Source organism: Myripristis murdjan, chromosome 17 (genome assembly GCF_902150065.1).
Source record: "Myripristis murdjan chromosome 17, fMyrMur1.1, whole genome shotgun sequence".
Lineage (NCBI taxonomy): Eukaryota > Metazoa > Chordata > Actinopteri > Holocentriformes > Holocentridae > Myripristis > Myripristis murdjan.
In genome coordinates, this window is record NC_043996.1 from 24,359,764 (window position 1) to 24,379,391 (window position 19,628).

The window sequence follows — 19,628 nt, forward strand, 5'->3', positions numbered from 1 at the left end:
ATCAGCATTGCACATGACAAACTTTATTTGCTTAATTTGTGCACAACTTCACAAAATGAACTCAATGCAAAATCATTTTTCTTCCATATGGACAGAATAACTTAAATCCATCTTTTTAAGTAGTATGTCACAAATGACACCATACAGTAAAAAATGTTTATGGTAATGGTGAAGTCCTTGGGTGACAAAGCGGTAGAACACTTGATGGATCTCAAACCGATGCCTGTCCCCAGCCCACTGCGATGGGACTGGGCATTTTAAAAATACATTAAAGTAACAATTCATGAGTCCTGCATCATCTCCTGAAAAGCCATTTTATTGCTCAGAGCTTTCACATGGTGCATCTAGAAGGGCAGTAACGAAATTAACAGACATTTTTAAACCCCTCAAGTGAAACTGACATTTTGCACATGATTTACACTGACATTCATGGAAAACAAGGCTTAAGAATGTGCATTGATAAGGCTTTATAGTACATTTTCATGATGGACAAAATCTGAAGATGGTGTTATGCAGAGCTATAGGAATATATATAGTGTATTTGTACAGTGATTTATACTCATGTTGACATGGATCGGGCCTTGTGGCTGCATGTGTATGACTTGCAGGATTATTGCACGGCGGTTCTGTGATGTGCTCTGGTGCAGAGGCAAAATTCACAAGAAATGTTAGCTATGTGTCTGAAATTGGATATCTATAGTTGCTATCAGTCAAAAGGTCACTAAAGCCAATCTTAATTTAATCCAGCCTCCAGTACTGCAGTTGATGCAGGTGGACTTTTAGCCGGCAATCATATTTGGTCAAACAGTTTTTCAAGAAACTGTTTCATATGCAGTTTACTTGAACTAGCACATAAACTGGAGGTGCCAATTTCTCAAAAGCAAAACTACGCCAAGACTCATGTCCTGAAAAGTGGGTTTGATAACTCATCATCACACAGGATGTTTGTAACTATCCCAAAACATCTCATAGTAACTACTCTTAATACTAGAGCAATACCTGACTTGATGTCAGCATAATTCAAACTGATTGCCTTTATGTTATAGGATTCCTCAGCAAAATACACTTGCATCAGGATTGCACATCACAGTCTGTGATTCTGCTTTGCATTTGTTCTGTCGGACCTGGATAAATTTCTTTTTAATTCGTCTCTGGTTCACATTTTCTTGTACAGCACTGGCTAGATAGTCCACAATTCAGACTACATTTGAAGCAATTCACAAATTCATTGTTACATAGAGGCACAACTACAACTTCTAAAAATAGATATCTCACATAGTTTTACAGTACAGTAAAATAAATACTATGATAAGACAATTTTCCCCACACATACATTTCTCAGCAGCACTGAAACTGCCCATTTACAAAGCATGATAATACTCCAAGAAAAACAAGGTCAGTCTCACAGCAAAGTTAATTATCGCTTAGATACTTTATATTCAGAAAAACGAACAATGTGCATTGCCATGGCACAGTGAAAATGGGTTAGGAGAGCAAGTGGCTGCACGGTGGATAATGGTGTTACGGTGTTAAAGGCAGATGAGGGGCTCCTCCAGTACAGATCAGCGAGAGCAGCAGTCATGATGGGGAGCGCTGGAGGATGACGTCCTGCTGTGGCTGATGGAGTCGAGACCTCGGGCAAATACTCTTGAGTTGTGTTCTTGGGTTAGCATTTGGTTTAACCTGTTCTGTGTGCCAGATGGGTGGAGCATGGAGACCTGTCAGGTAAGCTGACAGTCACACAAAGATTTGTTAATGGCTTCTTTAATTATCTGGCACTGACTGTATTGCCGTGCTGTGGGACCCCATCCATGTGGTGCATCATACAGCCTGAGGGTGCTATCATACCTACATTTAGGTTTCTTTGGTCTGAATTTCCAGAAAAATAAATCTGACTCCAGGCCTTGCAGTGGACCTGTCTGCAGAGATAGTTTAACATAAGCATCAGTCCAGACTGAGATCTGTCCTCATTCCATTCTTTTATGAGAGGCTTTCCAAGGGAGTTGACCGCTATCTTGTGTTTTGGGGTTGTTTCCTGTATTTAGTTCAGATTACCTTCTCAGCCTTTAATTTAACATGGAAGAGGGGAAAGAGCCACATTCTTGGGCCAACTGAGCGGAACCAAATATCCAGATAAACTGAACTAAAGGACTAAATGTTTCTGTTTCCAATAAAACACACCAAACTTGCTTGGTGTGAATGCACCCAAAAAGAACTGCTGAGGAAACTTTTGAAACAGACAGTATTTGCCCCAGGTCTGTTTTAGGCATTCACTACAGTCTGTCACTGCACGGTCTCCAGCAGAGTGCTGGGCACCAGCTGTACCTGTGGAGAGACGCAGCCGTTCAGGTGGCGCAGGGAGTCGACGCCCAGGTAGGCCAGCAGCAGCTCAGAGCGCCGGTGCAGCAGGTGCAGCATGTCCTCTGCCAGAGTCTCCACCGAGCAGTAACGCACCTTGTCCAGGTCAAAGATGTCCTTCAGGAAGAACAGCACCTGGTCCTGAAGGAGAAACACCGTGTGAGAGAAATCACACAGGAAACAGTGCATTTCAAGACATTTCAAGAGCCAATTCAGAGATAAGACACGACAATATTCATAACAGGACTTCTAGAAAACATAAGGTGTTACAAAGCAGAGTGCTCAACTTTCACTTGTGCAACACCAGCCTAAAGGACATTATGTGTGTAAATGGTTCAAGGACAAACATTACAAATGTGAAATTTTGTAGAAAGGTTAAGGTCTAGGTAGAAATTAAATGACATTGATGAAAATGTGTGAAGTCAGAAAATGAGTGAGAAACTGCCCTTGAAACATTTTGTCAGTGAAATTCAAATTGAAGAAAAGTGGCTTCGATAATTCAGTCTCTCTCTCTCTCTTTTTTTTTTTTTTTTTTTTTTTAAAAATCAAGCTGTCACACATTGACATGCGAACACAACTGTCCCCTGAGGGCCACTATAGCTGACGTGTGAGAGCTTACAACCAGCACAGAGTTTTTATTCAGACAACCTAATCAAAGCCTGAGGCGGTCTGTTAATCTAAGTGATTTTATATTATGAATTAACATCAAGCATCATAATAGTACCAACTGAGTGTTTACTTGCTAAATAGCAATGCAAATATTGTATACAATTTCATATCCCAATAAATATTTCCCTGAGAGGACCAAAAAGCCTCAGATCAAAAATAAAGCCCTCTGGAAACAAGTTAATTTGTTACTCTGCGTATAGCTGTTTGAATATCATGTTCACAAGGCGGAGCTGGCAGGGAGCGTTTCATGTTAGCGCCGCTGCTGGGACTTGCCTTGAAGAAGCAGCAGAAGTCGTGCAGGGAGCTCTTGGGTCCCAGGAAGCCCCAGGCCAGGACGGGGCTGATGTGTTCACACACCGCGTAGAAATGTGCAATGAACCCATCAGGCACCTGCCACAGAGAACAGGTTACTGCTGAGACGGGATTTTAAGGTCACACAGTCAGCGAACACACTACTCTAAAACAGACGACCAAGGTAAGGGCCAAGACCAACACTTCTATGACATGGGATATGTATTTGTAATATTTATCAGACTAATAACTCACACTATGATTAACCAGCTAGTAGTTCCAGCCCTACTGACTGTGGCTGGAGAAAAGTGATGATCTTGGTAAGTTATTCATTTCTATGGAAGACGATGTTTCAGACGCGTACCTTCATGTGCTGTCTCTTCTGCTTCAACACTGTCCAGCAACTAGACGCCACCGCCTGTGAGATACATAGACATGAAATCAACTATGGAGTGACAAAACTCTCAACATTAAATATGAGGATTTGAAAGCAAATCTAGAAATTACTGATAAGGGGACCAAGCCTCTAGCCTGTTAAACACTGATAAAAGATTGGGTCTTAGCACTTTCTATTTTTTTGTGTGCAGTTTAATATTCATGGCATTTTACTGTGGCACAATTATTCCAAGCCATTATCATTTGCATATTAATTGTGATGCTTCTGGTGCTCTGAAATCAGCTGGAAATGACACTGAATAACAATAAAAGCGTCAATCACAGACTACCAAAATGACATATTTGCTCACCGTCTCCTTGAAGGAGCTGTTGAGCCAGCGGTTGTTGACCACATTCTGGATGGAGACCGGCGGGTTCTCCAGGTCCTCAAACGAGTCCATCAGGATGAAGTCCAGCACTATGTCATAGAAGTTCAAGTGCTTGACCTGCCGAGGACGAGCAGTTAATTTTAGGCCGTCGAGAGGCACCGAGTAAAGCAGACACAGCAGAGTCTCTGTGGCTCCACAGACACGAGACTTAACCGCAACAAAATCACTTCAAATCTTTGGACAGTCACTTCTGATTGGCCAGTGTATTTTAAGGTCTTATTTCAGAAGGAAGCAGGTAGCCCCGCCAACTGATTTAACTTGGAAAAAAAAAAAAAAAAAAAAAACATCCAGATTCCAGAACAAAAGAAATGCAGCGATTCTGTCAGAGACCTGTATCCTGTGATTTATTTTTTAGTATTCTGTAGTTTGTAAAATTTAGCAGGTAAGAAATAAGCTGTTTATTTCATTAGGTCCAAATGATCTATGCTTCCTCATGTAAAAGAATACACTTCAGCAGTTTATTACCATAATCCATTCGAGAGAAACTATTCCCAGGAGTAAAAATTCTTTCAATGACATTTTGATTTTTTTTGTTTTCATGATTTCACTTTGTTTCAATGATAAAGCTTTCCTGCTGCATACTGGTTACACTCTGGTCCCATCGTGGCCTTGAGAGCTTACCCCTCGTGTTGCCAGCTCCACCTCTGTGTTCTCCCAGTGCTCTGTGTGCTCCAGGAAGGAAATCATTTCTTCAAATACTTCCTCAAATCTCTTTGGGCTCTGGGAACCAACCAGTAGGAAGAGGAAATTAGGACAAGAGGTCGTGGGAGAGGCAAGATCTTATTCTATAGTGTGTGGCTTGCTTCTTACCTTTCGTGCTTTAACAATTATGGAAGACAGTATTTTCTTTCCTGTGTCGGCCAGAAACGTCCTGGTTGCCCTCTCACACAAGATGAGCTGGAGACAAGAAATATTCCATTTAGTATGAATGACTCTGTTTAATCAGTGAATTACAAGGTTTTAATGTAACTGTCATCACTTCTCGAACATTTCCTGTCAAAAATACAGCTCCCATAATTTTCCCATGATCACATGTCTAGTTGGATCCTTGTTACTCTGCTCTGCATTTATTATTCATCAGGCAGTCTTACCTGACATGCCTGCCGCACACAGTGCAACTTGGCCAGGAAGTCGACGTCCCCAAGACACTCCAGCATCTCAGTTCTGACAATAAAAAATTGAGCGGAAAAAAAAAAAATCAGATTAAAATGTGTACAAAAGCAAACAAATTTATGATCTGAGCCAGTGGTGGTCAACATTTTTGGCTTGTTTCCTTGTTGTGGAAGTGGACCCTCAGACTACTGTTTAAATGCTACACATCCCTCCGAGCCTGCAAATGTTATGTATGCTGCATGCCTCACGGCTAAAATATGCACTGAACATAAATTTGATGTAAATGTGTAGAGTAATAATGCATGTCATGCTGCGTTTCCCGGCACCGTGCATCCTGATGTCCTTGCACAGTGTATTTTGGTATGTGCTATGTAGCTCTGAGCTCTGAGCACCAAGAGAAACTTCTTGCCAGTTGTAAAATTCATTCTTTGTCATACTGAGGGTGTTTTGGGGGAGATTTTACCGTAGCACCCTGCAGGAGATCTTGCCATCTTCAGCCATCTGCAGAGCCTCGTCGTAGAAGGGGTGGTGACCCAGAGCGAAGGCACTCCTCAGCTCCCTGTGCTCTGACAGCTGAGGCAGACACGACAGCAGAGGAAGGAAAGTGAGGAGGAATTAGGGCTACGCCATTAAGGCCAAAACAATAATCCTTACGATTTTACAAGATACTGATGCTAGCTAATGATTAGACTCCAAGAATCCAGGAGGGGTTGCACTCTACATGAAATTAAATGACTATATTATATATTGTCAAGCTGTCAGTTTATAATTGTGAAAACTAAAATCACTACACAATTAAGTGCTAGCAATTATGCAGAACAAGGAGGCACGCAGCAAGAAACTAAATCAACGACGGCTGATGTACAGCATAATTACAAAAACAAACCAAGTGTTGCATGTGGTAATTCCCACTGCAGAAGTCATTAGGTTTGGACGAATCCACTGCCCTCCCAAGTCCCATATTTGTTTTATTCATTAATATTTTATCAGTAATTGTTGTGGTTTTTATGCTTGTGCAGATTAGTTTCTGTCCCACGTAATGAAATGGACAGTAAAACTGCTAAATACTTGTACACTGTTACATACATTATAATGTTTGGTGCATTCGAGGAGTGTTTAAATTGACTTTTTTTGAGAACATCCACTTTTCCTGCACCTGCTTCATCTAACTTCTACTTCAGTTAGTGATCTCGTTTGTATCCCAGAATGCCTCTTGACAATGCTCAGAGTATGGGGGTGAACTTGATGCGTTCAGCCGTGACTTATACATGTGGGTGGAGAGAGCAACAGAAATAACAAGAGAGCAAGAGAGCAGGAGCAATGCATTGTGGTCTAATGAGGCAACTGTCAGGGGGGGAAATCAGCATCTTTGTCTCTTATGCAAGCACAAAGTTTTAAGAAGTTAAAAAACAAAAACAGATCAACTTTGTATATTAGTTTCCAGTTGTCTCACCAGTTTTATCATGATGGTGGCAGTGACATCGTGAATGAGAGCGAGGCCCCTCTATCTTATCTCAGTGTGAAGCTGCAGAGGAAACAGCTGCAGAGTAACAGCAAGCTGTATATTGTGTCCTGATGGAGGAATGCTGAAGGCCTATTTATAGTGACTCCTTTGCACTCAGCTTGAGCACTGACCCAGTTTGACTACTAATAGCTCTGCCTTGCACTCTTGGTGCTCAGCAAATGGCAAAGAGCAAGGCTGAGGATCAAAATCACTCCATTCAAAACATAATCTAAACCTGCACCTTCCATAGGGTTTGTTCATGGCGACTGATTTCTAGATTTTGAATTCTAATCTGCATACAATTCATCTCTGGCACTGATTTCACTGAATGTGCTTAGGTGCTGCTGCTCCCCCAATTTTAACAGCAGAAAGGGTAAATACACCAGAAATAGGGCTGGGTGATGCATCGATATCAATATCGTGCTGAAACCCGACAGGCTATCATCTGGAATTGTAGATATCGTAATATCACGATATGATAAGTGTTGTCTTTTCCTTGTTTTAAAGGCTACATGACAGTAAATCGATGTAATTTTCTGAACTTTTTACACTGTTCTAGGTGTTTTGGTATTTGCCTCTACCTGCTTGATCATCATATCCACATTACTAATCAAACCTCTCTTGTGTGTTCATATCTTAAGCTTTAACAGTCGTACCTACTGTCACAACAGTGTCACAATATTGATACGGATTCAGTCAAAGATAGCATGTCGTTTGATTTTTATCCATATTACCCAGCCCTATTCAGATCACATATATTTGCAACTTGTATTCACTTTACCCAGATACAGAGAACGCCTCAGCTGGCAGCAAGGAGAGAGAAGACGGCTTGGTTTAAACACTTCATGTTCACTTCAAGGAATTCAACTTATAGATTCAACAACTCGTCAAATCAATAAATGTGTAGTCTTGTTCTTCCTGGATCGGGAGCATCAGCTGCACAGGAAACCCAGCTCGAGCCCCCGCAGCGTCTTAATGACTAAACGAGATAAGGTAAGTACCGGTGAACAGTGGGGTGGTTCACCGCCAGCAAGATCAAAGCTCTCTGAATCAGGCCCCCTGCTGTGTCCCAGACAGAGTTTCAAGGGTTCAAGCAGCCTGAGATTATATTCTAAAAGGTTCATATGGGGTTCAGTCCCATAAAGAGTCCCATTTAATATACAGCTCCACTTGATTGAAATAAACCGGGCTGTTGGCTCTACTTAAGCACTCCATTAGTCTGTTATGTGCATTTCTTGTTTGATTTAAAGCTTCACAGTTACAGCTAAAATGATCATATACATTGCTTGGGTAGATAATGTGATTACCATTTTTTTTTTTATCATGTTTGCTATTTTTGATCTTGATGTTTCATGGGGGAAAATCATTTCATTGCACATTTTATGTCTTGAATACTTTCAGCTACAGCAGGCTCTCTACAAAGAAATAGAAATCTTTGAATATTATCACATTCTGCTATTATTAATCGTGCAAACTAAAACTGCTATTTACAACTGGACAAGAGCAACTATAGGGTGCTACAAGTTGGAGCATCGGAAGATAACTTCTTGGTTCACAGAATCAAACACAAAGTGTGCTGTAATCGGTCAAGTCATGGTTTTTGACAGCTTTTTTTTTTATTACTGCCACTAGCAAACTTTCATTTTTTTGGTGGGTTTGAGTACATTTGGTGTTTTCAGATTATATTTGAAGTAAAAGTGAAAAAACTGACATTAAGTGAGTCAAGGGACAACACTGTGACTCACTCAGCGACGGAGTATGGCAGTAGAATAAGTCTCAAATCCTTGATCACAGACAGCATCGCAGCGTCACCTATCAGACTGTTCTGGGGGAAACTCTAATGATGTGCTGAGAGTTCTGCTGCTGCCTTCTTCAAGGATGTGAGGGATTTTGTGAGGTTTAAGTGAGGTAATTGGTGAAGACTGGAAATACGTTTCATATTTGTTGAAAATCTTAAAAAAAAAAAAAAAAAAAATTATGTCAACTCCAGGGGGAGCTGCCTTTACAGGTGACTGATTGTCTTACCTCAGCAGCAGACACAAAGGAGTCAGTGGAGGCGATGCTCATACTGTCCCTCAAACAGGGGTCATCCAGATCCTCTCTGGACAAAACGTCTGCCATTTTATCTGCAAAAGAAAATGCGGGACAAATAATAGAAAAATTAGTTGCAAATAATCAAATGGGCAGCAGGATGATGTCCTTCAACCAAGAGGACTGACGACTTCCCTGTGGAGGGAATTTCTACTAAGGAAACCAATGACATTAAACAAACATATTTTTCTTCTTCTTATAATTGTTATCATGGGCATCACTTTATAACTATTTGTAGTATCAGGTGGGAGGGGCTAACACATAGGACAGTGCATCAAGTGTCAGATAATTCAAACTTTTAAAGGAAATATATGAAAGTGAATTTAGCAAAATTTCTACGATTGATAATGCACCTGACACTACCCAGTTGTGCAAATCTGCCGAATCAGCTAGCACTGACATTATAATGATACATTATTTGGCAATAATACTTGCCCCGGGGATGGACATGAAAAATAAACAGCAAAAAAATTCTAAAAAAAATGAACCCACATGAGACCAGGTTTCAGGTGGAGGTGTAAATAGGATTCAATTGTTTTGTTAAAACTTTGAAATCCCAAGTCACAGCTGCTGCAGACACACATTTTCTCTCCTGCTCTAGTATTCCCTTTTGTGTCCTGCTATTTTTTTATTTTTTCCTGAAATACCATACACTGTATTACATTTCTATCATATAAAATGGTTGTTCAATGGTAACAAGAGCCAAAGTACTGTGTCTTAGCCTTACAAGAGTCACAGGCCATCAGGTTTATTGATGCAAGACGAAATGAAAACAAAGGAATTACAGAAGGCGTTCTCTTCAATCATTTATGGATTTATTTATTTTTAAATTTTGTTTCTAGCCTTTTTGCCTCAGCAAATGAGTGTTTCACATCAAGTGTGGGTGCTGGTTAATCAAGTTATAATGGTTCAGGGGGAAATAACCTAAACAACAAATTTCTTAATAACACAGGTACCAAATGACAGCGGCAGCAAGTCAGAATAAACAAGTCATACAATGAAATTGGCAGTGGGAGGAAAAAAACAAACAGGCATATGAATATAGGAATATCGACAAATATTGGGTCATGGAAATGCAATATACAATGCAACTTAAAGGAAAAACGATGGATTTTAATTAGCAAAATGATGCACACAAATTGTGTGTGTGTGTGTGTGTGTGTGTGAGAGAGAGAGAGAGAGAGTAGGTGAGCGTGGAAGCTGACTCACCCTGGCTGTTGCTGTGGGTTGACGGCTCTGAGATACCCAGCGCGCCCTCAAACTCCTCCTGGAGGCGGTAGGCCCTCTGCAGCAGAGACTCCAGCTTGTGGATGAACTCGGCGCTGAGGACATCCTGAACACAAAATACTCAAGTTGAAGTGCAGGAGCACGGCTCACACAGGCTTCACCACACAGTGCTCTGATTCCAGTGTTTAAAACTATCGATGTAGTGTTAGTGCACACTGAGGCTGTGCACGGACATGAAATGTAATGAAATCGAGATGAAAAGGCAGAAGAAAACTGGTTAACTGTCCCTTAACAATGTCTACTTACAAAATTAATTACATACTTTAAGCCTGCACTGCACTGCACAGACTAGTTAATTTTACAAACAGTTTGCAAGATAAAAAATTTGAACCTTGATATTAAGAAATAATATAACATGCTGACAGCAGGCTGTACACAGCACACAGCAACCTGTCTTTCTCCTTTTTTGGATTTGGCTCCCATGTTGAGCAGAGAAGTGTCCTTACCTGACACCGGAGTTTAATCTGGCCACACAGGGTGGCTCTAATTACCAGGGAGAAGATGCTAGTCACTACTGCAGCCTAACTGTGTGCCTTAGGTTGATAAAATAAACTTTTTTCTTTTCTAGTGTAGCTTGTACATTGGAATAACACCGCCGTAAAACAGACTGAGACACTGGTTTACAGATTAGTGATTCACTGACCATTTCTTTCAATTTGGACAGTGAGCACAACCACAATACAATGATTAACCTCCATTAAGGTCACAACTGCAACCTGTCATGTGCTTTTTCTTTACATGGAGTCTAAACAGTTCTCCACCCTTTAACAGGCGTTTCAAGTTCGGCGTAATTAAGTTTGCGTAGATGTTAGCGTATGCGCATCACACATAAAAATATCAGCATGCTGAAAGCAGAAAATGTTGCTGAATCACTTTATGCATAATTTAAGTCCTTTGTTGACAAGGCTGAGCAAAGCTTTTGAACAAGGTAAGGCACCCATACAGCATAACAGACTAAGACTGTGTGCCAGATAACCAAGGCACTGACAATTAAAATGAGATGAAAATCTTCTTCCTCCATGTTGTGGTGTCTTCTGCTGGAACTAAGTCCACAGATTATGCAGGTTGCTATGTGTTTCATGTTGCTGGATGTGTGTGTCATCTGATAAGCTCTAAATTATAATGTTTGCTTTATTTTGTGATCAATTACTTGTTTGTATAAGGAAGGTGAAGGACCATCACAGTCACAAAAGTGAAATTTGTATGTAGTCGGGTGCTGGAAGCGTCATATACTGTTTTTAATGCAGATTTTCCATGCTGCTTAATGTTTTCCCTGTAAAATACATGCTGTCTGTATTTAGATTTATTTTAGTTTATGTAACGTCAATGATTTTATCACTTTTCTGCCATGATTTGCATGCCTCTATTCTACTGAGTGTTACTTTTTTTTTTATTCAGTTTCATGGAGCCTATATTATGTAACACCTGTCTAGTAGCCTCTGACTGACTCTGGCACATTTACTGTAATGATTTAATAATGTGCACTCTTCCTGTAAAATAAACCACATCAATTAAGAAAAATAAAGTTAAAAGGAGGTATTCCACTTCATCAGTTCTTTCCTGGGAAAGAACTGATGACATTGCTGTTACACAACCAAACTCTGTGAGACAGGTAGGCTGTCAGAGTGCGCTGGTTATTCATGAGTCTAACCTTTAGGGCAGTGTCTGTGGGCAGTCTGCTCTTCTTAGTGTTTGTTCTTCGCTAAGACAGGAGGACGGTGGACACAGGTGGACAAAGAGAATAGAAAACTTTGGCAGGATTCAGTTTCATGCCACTAAGGTTGCGTGTGGATCTCAACCACTACACATCTTGTTGGTTCTTAAGTGGGATTTGCAGCCTAAAGCAGACGCCGTGTAATGCTTTTATTTAGTGGAGATGCAAGTTAAATTATAATAAAGCCATTTACAGTCTGCAGGGAGATGGGCATGTTATAGGGAATTTAAAAAAAAACAACAACTTCCCAAACATGTTAAAAGTAACATGAGGCTGCCCATTTTTTTCTATGCAAATGTAAATATGTTTGTGTGATTATAACTCATTTAAAACGCAACTATCTTAAACTACAAAGTGCCTTTCCTTGTGTGTAGAGGTGTGTGTGTGTTTTATTAACCTCCATGCTCTCCTCAGCGATGGCGTCTCCAGCTCCTGTTTTGATGGAGGCACAGTTGTCATCATCCTCAGTCTGCCTGTTCCTGAATGTCAGTGCCTGCTCCCAACGCCTCAGAGCCTCCTCAAACAGCTCCATACCTGGGTACACACACACACACACACACACACACACACAATCAATCTCCTGAGTCTCCTAACGCAATCAATAATTGAGTTTGGCTCTAAAACATTATGCAACTAGCTAAAGAATCATTGCTAATTCATCAGTAAGTATCTCCAAAATACAAGGGATCCAGTCTGTCAAAGTGTTTGTAAAAGATAACTAAGTGCTTTTTAAAGTAGCATATTATACTCTTAATCCTTAATCCTTTCCACACTTTTCTAATCCATTCAGGATTACAAACTCAATATCCAATGTGGTGTGTGTGTTTCTTTACCCATGAGGTACAGGTTTTCCGGTGTGGTGACAGGTATGCTGACCACATTGCAGATGTCATCATCCCCCGGTCTGTCCCAGCACGTGGAATCATTCTCACAGGTGCTACTACTGGACGAGTTCATGCTTTTAACCTGAGAGGAGAGGACATGTACAAAGTAGAGGGACACAGTAAAACCTCAGGTAACAGTAGGGGCAACACACAACAAACACTAGACATGCTGAGCCTTCCAGCTGCAGCATTCCACCTGTGTTTCACCAAATGGGTGCACTGATAAAAAATGCAGGTCTAAATAACAGCTGTGCAGCTAGATCAGTCTTAGCTGGACTCTGGTCAGACACCATCTGCAAGTAATTCTTCCTTTGTCAGTGCAACATATTGACTTTCAAATATTTTCATGTGATTATCTGATCTTTCTGGCGATCATTATATTGTCTTGTGTCGCAACCCCCACCCAGCACGGCACATATTAGAAGATGTTATCTGACACAAATTCACTTACTAGACCACTGAATCTATCAAAGTGTTCATACCAAGCATGCCTGGAGTGGTTTATTTTAACTAAGGGACATTTATGCTCTAACCCTAACCTAAAAATTGCTTTAGTTAATTTAAGCAGATAGAAATTTGGGTGGCACCATATTAACTGGACTGAGACTGCATGAAACATTTAAAAGCCTAGCGTAACAAAATGACCCAGGGGCAAACCACAGTTTGGACTGGTGCTCATATTCAACAACCTCCTCATGTGTTCTCAACTGGTGTGAGAGCACTAGAGAAAGTCTCTGTTCAACAAACAGCACAGACACTCAGCTATTTATATTATAACCATTATACCTGTGCAATATAAACATTAAAAAACAAATAGAAAATTCAACACAGTAAAAGTGTATTATTTTTTCTTTCTTCATACTATTTCCTTTTTACACTCATTTAAATGGTATTATGTTGTTTAGTTTCGTCAATAGAAATTAAAACACAGATAAATATAGCATGCTTTTGTGTTACCGAAGCCAGGCTCTGCAGCGACCCCGACAGTTTTCTGTAGGCTGCTGAACTGAGAACCGGACTGCAGGAGAAGCCATTCTTGGAGTTGAGGGAGACACTGCCGTTCTGTTGACTGGTGTTGTCTAGAAAGGCAGATAAGCATACAGAGATAATGTTTAGTCCCACACTACACGAGCCTGCGTCAGGATTACACACCGGATAAGCCATGCTAGCTTGACCACTGCACTAGCAAGACTTGGCAAATAGCTTTTTCTGCAAGTTGTGCTCCTGCTTGAGTGAGCACTGCAGCAGAAACTAAAGTAGCTGTCACTTCCACTCACTCTCCAAAATTAACTTTTGGCTAATCTGCTGGGTCTTGTAAACACACTAATATGTTTCCTGCCTAGAGAGAGTTTTGCTGGCCAAAACAATACTCTGCACATTTTTCATAAAAACACAATATGCCCCTTTTTGCGTAAACATGACAAAGTTTTCAGAAGTTTAAATACAACTGCTTTATGTAGAGCCAGCAGTCAGAGGTATACCAAGTCAGGTTTTTTTTTTTTTTTTTACTTTAGTCAAGGTCCAGAGTGTTGGCTGAACAGCAATAAAGTCAAGCCAAGTGTTGCCCAAGTGTTGTCCTTACTGATTTATCTGAGACTATCTATCCATTCACTTACACCACATTTGGCACTTAGTGGATGTTAATTTTGGACCTGCTTCTATAGTTACACTATATTTCTCATGTACCGCTCATCACATCTGGGCTAAATAGCATTTACAAATACTTAATGTTCATTTTATTCTCCTTGGAGTGCCAGATGGGTGGCATTTAGTGGATTAGTAATTTTTTGTTACTTTTCATCACATTTTGTGTCAGCTCGACACCAGTCAGTCAGTCAGTCACATTAAAGTACAATTAACTGTCTTTCAAATGCTTTCCCATCACTGTTTAAACTTGTCTCTTTCTCCGGTCATTGTATACAGTTTTTGTTGTACTGTCAAAGGGGGCTAACCCACCCATATGACACATCAGGTATGGCTAAAACATGAATGCTGAGAATGCCAAGATCTTTTAAACCCAGGTCAATGGTCTTTTGATTCCAATTAATTTGAGATTTCTTTCAAATTGTCCTTTTGGACTCTCATCAGTGCTAAGTCTTCCTGAGTGAGATTAAATGAAGAAAAGCATTTCTCAGTAGCCCGCTGATTATAGTGTGAGGTACAACAGAACCAGCATTACACATCAGTTTGATTACATCACAAACTCACAACTCGGCTAAAATATTAAACCGAGGTCACAGGTCAGTGGGTCTCTGGCTGTGAAATCACAGTGGCGGACGCTTCAGCAGGACTTCTTACTTTTCTCTCGGGAGACTGGAGGGAGAAACTCAAAGCCGGCTGGCTCCCACTGGGGTGAGCGGCCCTTCTTCCTGCCCTTCCTCCTTTGGAAGCGGCGTGCCAGGTAGAGGAGGGAGACAGCGCCGAAGGCTGTGGCGGCCACCAGCTTCTTGGTGCCTGTGCTGACACTCACCTATGGGAGAAGCAGAAAAGAGGGCAGCTTTAAGTTTTTCATTTATGTGTCTTGAAGCACAACACGAAGCAGGCTGGAATCTTTTCTATCTGGGCCAAAAACTTGTCTTCATTGAGCTCAATTTCTCATTAAAGCCAGATGTATTTTCCTAACCCACCACAGTGGTTAGACCAACACTCACAAACTGGTCCTGTTTTACTGTTGCTGTTATTTTTTTTTTTTTTTAACATTACACCTAGTTGAATACCAGATCGGTTGATGAGAAGGTAGTGTTTTTAACCATGTAATTAACCATATTTTAATTGTCAATCTATAAATTACTTTTTTGATTCATCATTTTGTCTCCAAGTCAAAAATTAGGACCAATGCTCATGACAAGTTGCCAGACCCCACAATGTCTCAATATTTCTTACTTAGTGTGACCGGCAGCAAAACAATAAATAAATAAATAAATTGATGAATTTAAAAAATCAATAAGGTAAAATAAAATAATAAAAAAAAATTCTGTTGCTCAACGAACTGATTTATTGATTAGTCATTTCAGCACTGTTGCAAGCTGAGGCACAGAGACCAATTCCTCTACCTGCAGCAGAGTCAACAGACCAAATGCATTGCAGCAACCCGACCTGTTACATGCTAAGTAAGGGGCTCAACTCACTTTCTCTCAACTTGAAACTCTTGCTTTCATGCTACCACATACCACCGTGTGAATGTAGCTGAGGACAGATTTTTCTTTCAATTCTCTACCCTCAGAGTGAGATGTGAATGTTATATCCACAAGATCGCACCAGGAGTTGGGTAAACTGCAATAAATAAATAAATAAATAAACGATAAAAGTGGAATTAACAGTCCTGTGACAGATTACCATCTAGTGTTACACTTAAGGAATAAATCCCTGCCAGATAGGAAAGTTCAACTGAGGATGCAAAAGCCTGAGCGTATAAAAATCAAAGAGGATAGTGATGACATAACAGCTCTTGGAATCAGCTACCAGTCTGTTGTCTACAATTCAAAGAATCAATTTCACCCAGCATGCATAGCCCCCGCAGAGTCTATAGATAGCTACACTTAATAACAAGGGGGTAATATACATCAACACCACTGCCGCACATTTCCACCAACTGTGGATTACATAAAACAGTGAGTATGGAGCTATGACAACAGCCATAATATTGACTTTCAGACAGGTCTTTGCCAGTGAATGGATATTGATTGCACAAACAGTGCCACAGCCTTGCAGTGTTTGCAAGTTGTTCCGGTCTTCAAAGCCTGCTACTACCAAATGTCAAACATGTTCCCACCAGATTACAACTGATATCCAAGGCGCTACGTGACCCTAACCACAAACTCTCCTCATGCTCAGCCTGCACACTCTACAAAATGAGACAGTCAACTGAATAATCATGCTTATTATCCTGAAAGAAACACAGTTTGAAACTGTGCACACAATGACATAACAGTGGACAATATATAAAATATTAACAAGTTAAAATCATTCATGCTCACCAGTCAGCCTTGCAACACTCATGGAAAAAGCCAGACACTGACTTTTGGCTGCCCTTGCTGTAGTCTGCAGACACTGTCCCATGTATCCTTAACCTTCTCCTTCGCTGTCTAACTGATACTGTCCTGTCACTCGAAGCCTTAAGGTGAAATTGCTCAAACAGATAGTAGCACATTTCTCCAAACATATGCAGACACACAGTCCTAACCATCTTAGAAAGAACACAGGTGATTAGGGATGCACCAGATTCAAAAAGGAGGAACTTTTCAGCCAGGTCATACTGCTTTTTACTACCGCTACCAAGGACAGAAAAAACAGAACACATCTGGTAAATAAAAAGCTGTACCAAAACTCATTGTTTCTAGTACAATCAAAATAAATTACAAATGGCACTAATTCAGTCCTTCAGTGTATGTTGTATTTTGTATGGTGTATATGAGTTGGTGTCACGTATTACTGACATTCATATGTAGAGATAATGTGATTTTTTTTTTGCGTTTGGTGAAAACAAAGATAATTTTATTCTATTTAAATCCACAGGAAAGTCATTTGTTGGCAGGTTTTATCATAATTTCAACACTATATTAACTGACCTGAAGTCAGTGACCCTATCTTATTATATATATTTTACATTTCATGCATTATCTGATGCACTTTTCCAGAGCAACTAACAACAAATGCAAGTGCTGGTTTGCCTGTGATCGGGCAATGTGACCTCTAACAAACCAAATGCAACTTTTCCACCATGGTTCACATCAAAGAAAATTAACAGAAGTGTGACAGCAACCTCCTCTCTCAACCTGAACATAAAAAACACCGTAAGTACTCCAGTTACAAGGCCCCTGACCAACTCCCACTGTATTCAAACATGTCCTCACCTGTGTCAGGGAGTTGTAGACGGAGAGAGGCAGGTCGACCATTCGCAGTGCAGCCACCTTGACGGAGAGCTGGGAGCTAGCGAGTGTCTCATGTGTCATTGTGGCAGTCTATCCATGACTTGGCAAATCTCCATCGCTATTCTGTTTCCATCATCATTCTGCTCTGGAAGGGCTGGAGCTGCAAAAGAATGACAGGAATGACTGACATGCAAAGGTTTAACCTGTGGGGCAGGGGCGTGACAGGGAGATGTGCAACATTAAGCCAGGGACATACATGCAAGTAGAAACGCTCACCTCACCCAGCTAGGTTAGACCACTAATACAAAGGAAGGGCCACCAGTGGCAGGAAAACATTTACAAGCTGACATCACATTGTAAACATGTCTGAGCGTAGAAGCTGCCTCCCTTAAAACTAATGAAGTACACAATTGTTTTCCTGCAAATTAAGCACCTACTTCTAACCATCTCAAACCAGTCACGCTCTGCAGGATTACATATTTTAAGCCCCTGTACGTCCACCTGACATGAAAGCATGTAGTATCCAATTAAGTTGACAGGAGGGACTCAGAGTCCTTGCAGCCCATCACATGACTGACAATGCTGTTGAGTCTCTGAGGGACCTCAACTAAATCTTTGTTTTCTAAAACTGTAACATCTAAAACATATCTCATACAGCAATGCTGCAACTGTTCACATGCATTGACCAGACCAAGGGTTATTTCAGGGAACTGATCATAAATAAATGGAAATTCTCATACGTTAGAGTTCAATTTAGCCCAATTTAAATGACTCTGATATTTCCACACAAGCAAGAATGCGGGCTAAAAACAAAAATAATAATAATAAAAAAGTTCAGCACAGTTAAATTCAAAATAACTGATACTTGTGCTGTATTTACTTCAACTTAATCTTCAAAGATTAGTTGTACACATGTCCTATGGCACATTAGGATATAACAGTCTCAAATTATATATCCTGATTGATGTTCTGGCTTGAATTAATAAAAGTGAACTAAAATCACAAACAACGACACTGACACGAGAAGGAAGGTGGACGGTCATAATTTGCCCTTTATTTAACCTTACACCCCTGCATTAAACCAATGAATCTTAAGCCCAATAATTAAATAATAAAAAAAAACCCACCATGTGCTGCTGATCCTATCCACCACTGTTCTCTTACAACACAGAATGATGTAACCCAAATTGTATCATTCAGTATAACACAATGACAAGGACAGACAATGTAAAGACTGTAAATATATTGACTTTAGACAAGTACAACGATAAACGGCACAGCAGCTTGAAGGCTAGTTGCCAGGTTAATCAGAGATTAGCACACGATGAAGCAACGATTCAGCACCACCTGGGCAGTTAGCCGCTAACGTTAGCTACCTTATGCTAATGTTTGCTAGCTATGTCAGATGTGTTAATCCGGCGAATTATCTTGAATTATAAGGTGTAAATCATTAAACGCGTCTAAAACGGCATGTCGATACCTTGGCCCTAAGAAAACGTGTCATACTGAAGGCATAAACGGTAAAGTCTTTACATTATGACCTCTCCTCCTCGGCTTCTCTCTGCTCGGCCGGCCGGGCTCCGAGTCCGCGCTGAGCACCGAGCAGCTGCACGCGCAAGTCAAGGTTGTGTTTCAAAATAAGAGCCTCCTCAATGTCATTTTATAGAGCTTATGCGCCCCCATCCGAGTTACTGAAACATCTCCTTTAATTGTCTTTATTTTAACGTTTTAAAGTCAGTTATATTAGTGGCGATGCAGAGGAAACTTTTCCCAAAGCAATGCCACAAAACAGCAGTACTTTGAATTAATAAACCCAGAGCAAGTCTAAACTCAGAGTCCAAATTTTGCCCAAGTTCATATGTTAAACTCAAGTTAAGCTCCTTTGCATTTTTCTCCCCCCACTGGCTTTAAATGAATGTTCTTAGCAAAAAATGTAATAAGACGGCTTAGTTGGCGCTTTGCCCTGTGCAAGATAGATCTCAATGCAGCCATCTTCAATAATTTGATTTGGTGCAAACCACT

General features: G+C 40.5%; 1 protein-coding gene across 3 annotated transcripts; it reads right to left on the reverse strand.

Annotated features, from left to right (window-relative positions):
- Positions 1–3: 3 nt before the first annotated feature.
- On the reverse strand, positions 4–19,258 carry miga1 (mitoguardin 1). 3 transcript variants are annotated; one of them, XM_030074910.1, is made up of 16 exons: positions 19,140–19,258; positions 17,589–17,766; positions 15,034–15,205; positions 13,693–13,814; positions 12,685–12,817; positions 12,249–12,385; positions 10,060–10,183; positions 8,785–8,885; positions 5,719–5,828; positions 5,234–5,306; positions 4,953–5,039; positions 4,764–4,862; positions 4,065–4,199; positions 3,683–3,736; positions 3,301–3,417; positions 4–2,499 (listed from the first exon to the last, which is right to left on the reverse strand). In XM_030074910.1, exons 2-16 carry the CDS (start codon positions 17,685–17,687, stop codon positions 2,284–2,286), a joined length of 1,779 nt encoding a protein of 592 aa, XP_029930770.1. In that variant the 5' UTR covers positions 17,688–17,766; positions 19,140–19,258; the 3' UTR covers positions 4–2,283. The 3 variants fall into 3 exon arrangements, with proteins under 3 accessions (XP_029930770.1, XP_029930771.1, XP_029930772.1); XM_030074911.1 differs by having other exon boundaries at positions 19,087–19,204; XM_030074912.1 differs by lacking the exon at positions 19,140–19,258 and adding an exon at positions 18,734–18,802.
- Positions 19,259–19,628: the final 370 nt, after the last annotated feature.

What these genes read in the sequence shown, in the direction of transcription:
- miga1 (XM_030074910.1), bottom strand. Translation starts at nt 17,687, where the DNA reads ATGACACATGAGACACTCGCTAGCTCCCAGCTCTCCGTCAAGGTGGCT. An exon ending in GGAAAACCTGTACCTCATGG is followed by an intron (nt 12,386 to 12,684) that starts GTAAAGAAACAC and finishes GTGTGTACCCAG; the next exon opens with GTATGGAGCTGTTTGAGGAG. An exon ending in AACCCACAGCAACAGCCAGG is followed by an intron (nt 8,886 to 10,059) that starts GTGAGTCAGCTT and finishes TTTCTTTTGCAG; the next exon opens with ATAAAATGGCAGACGTTTTG.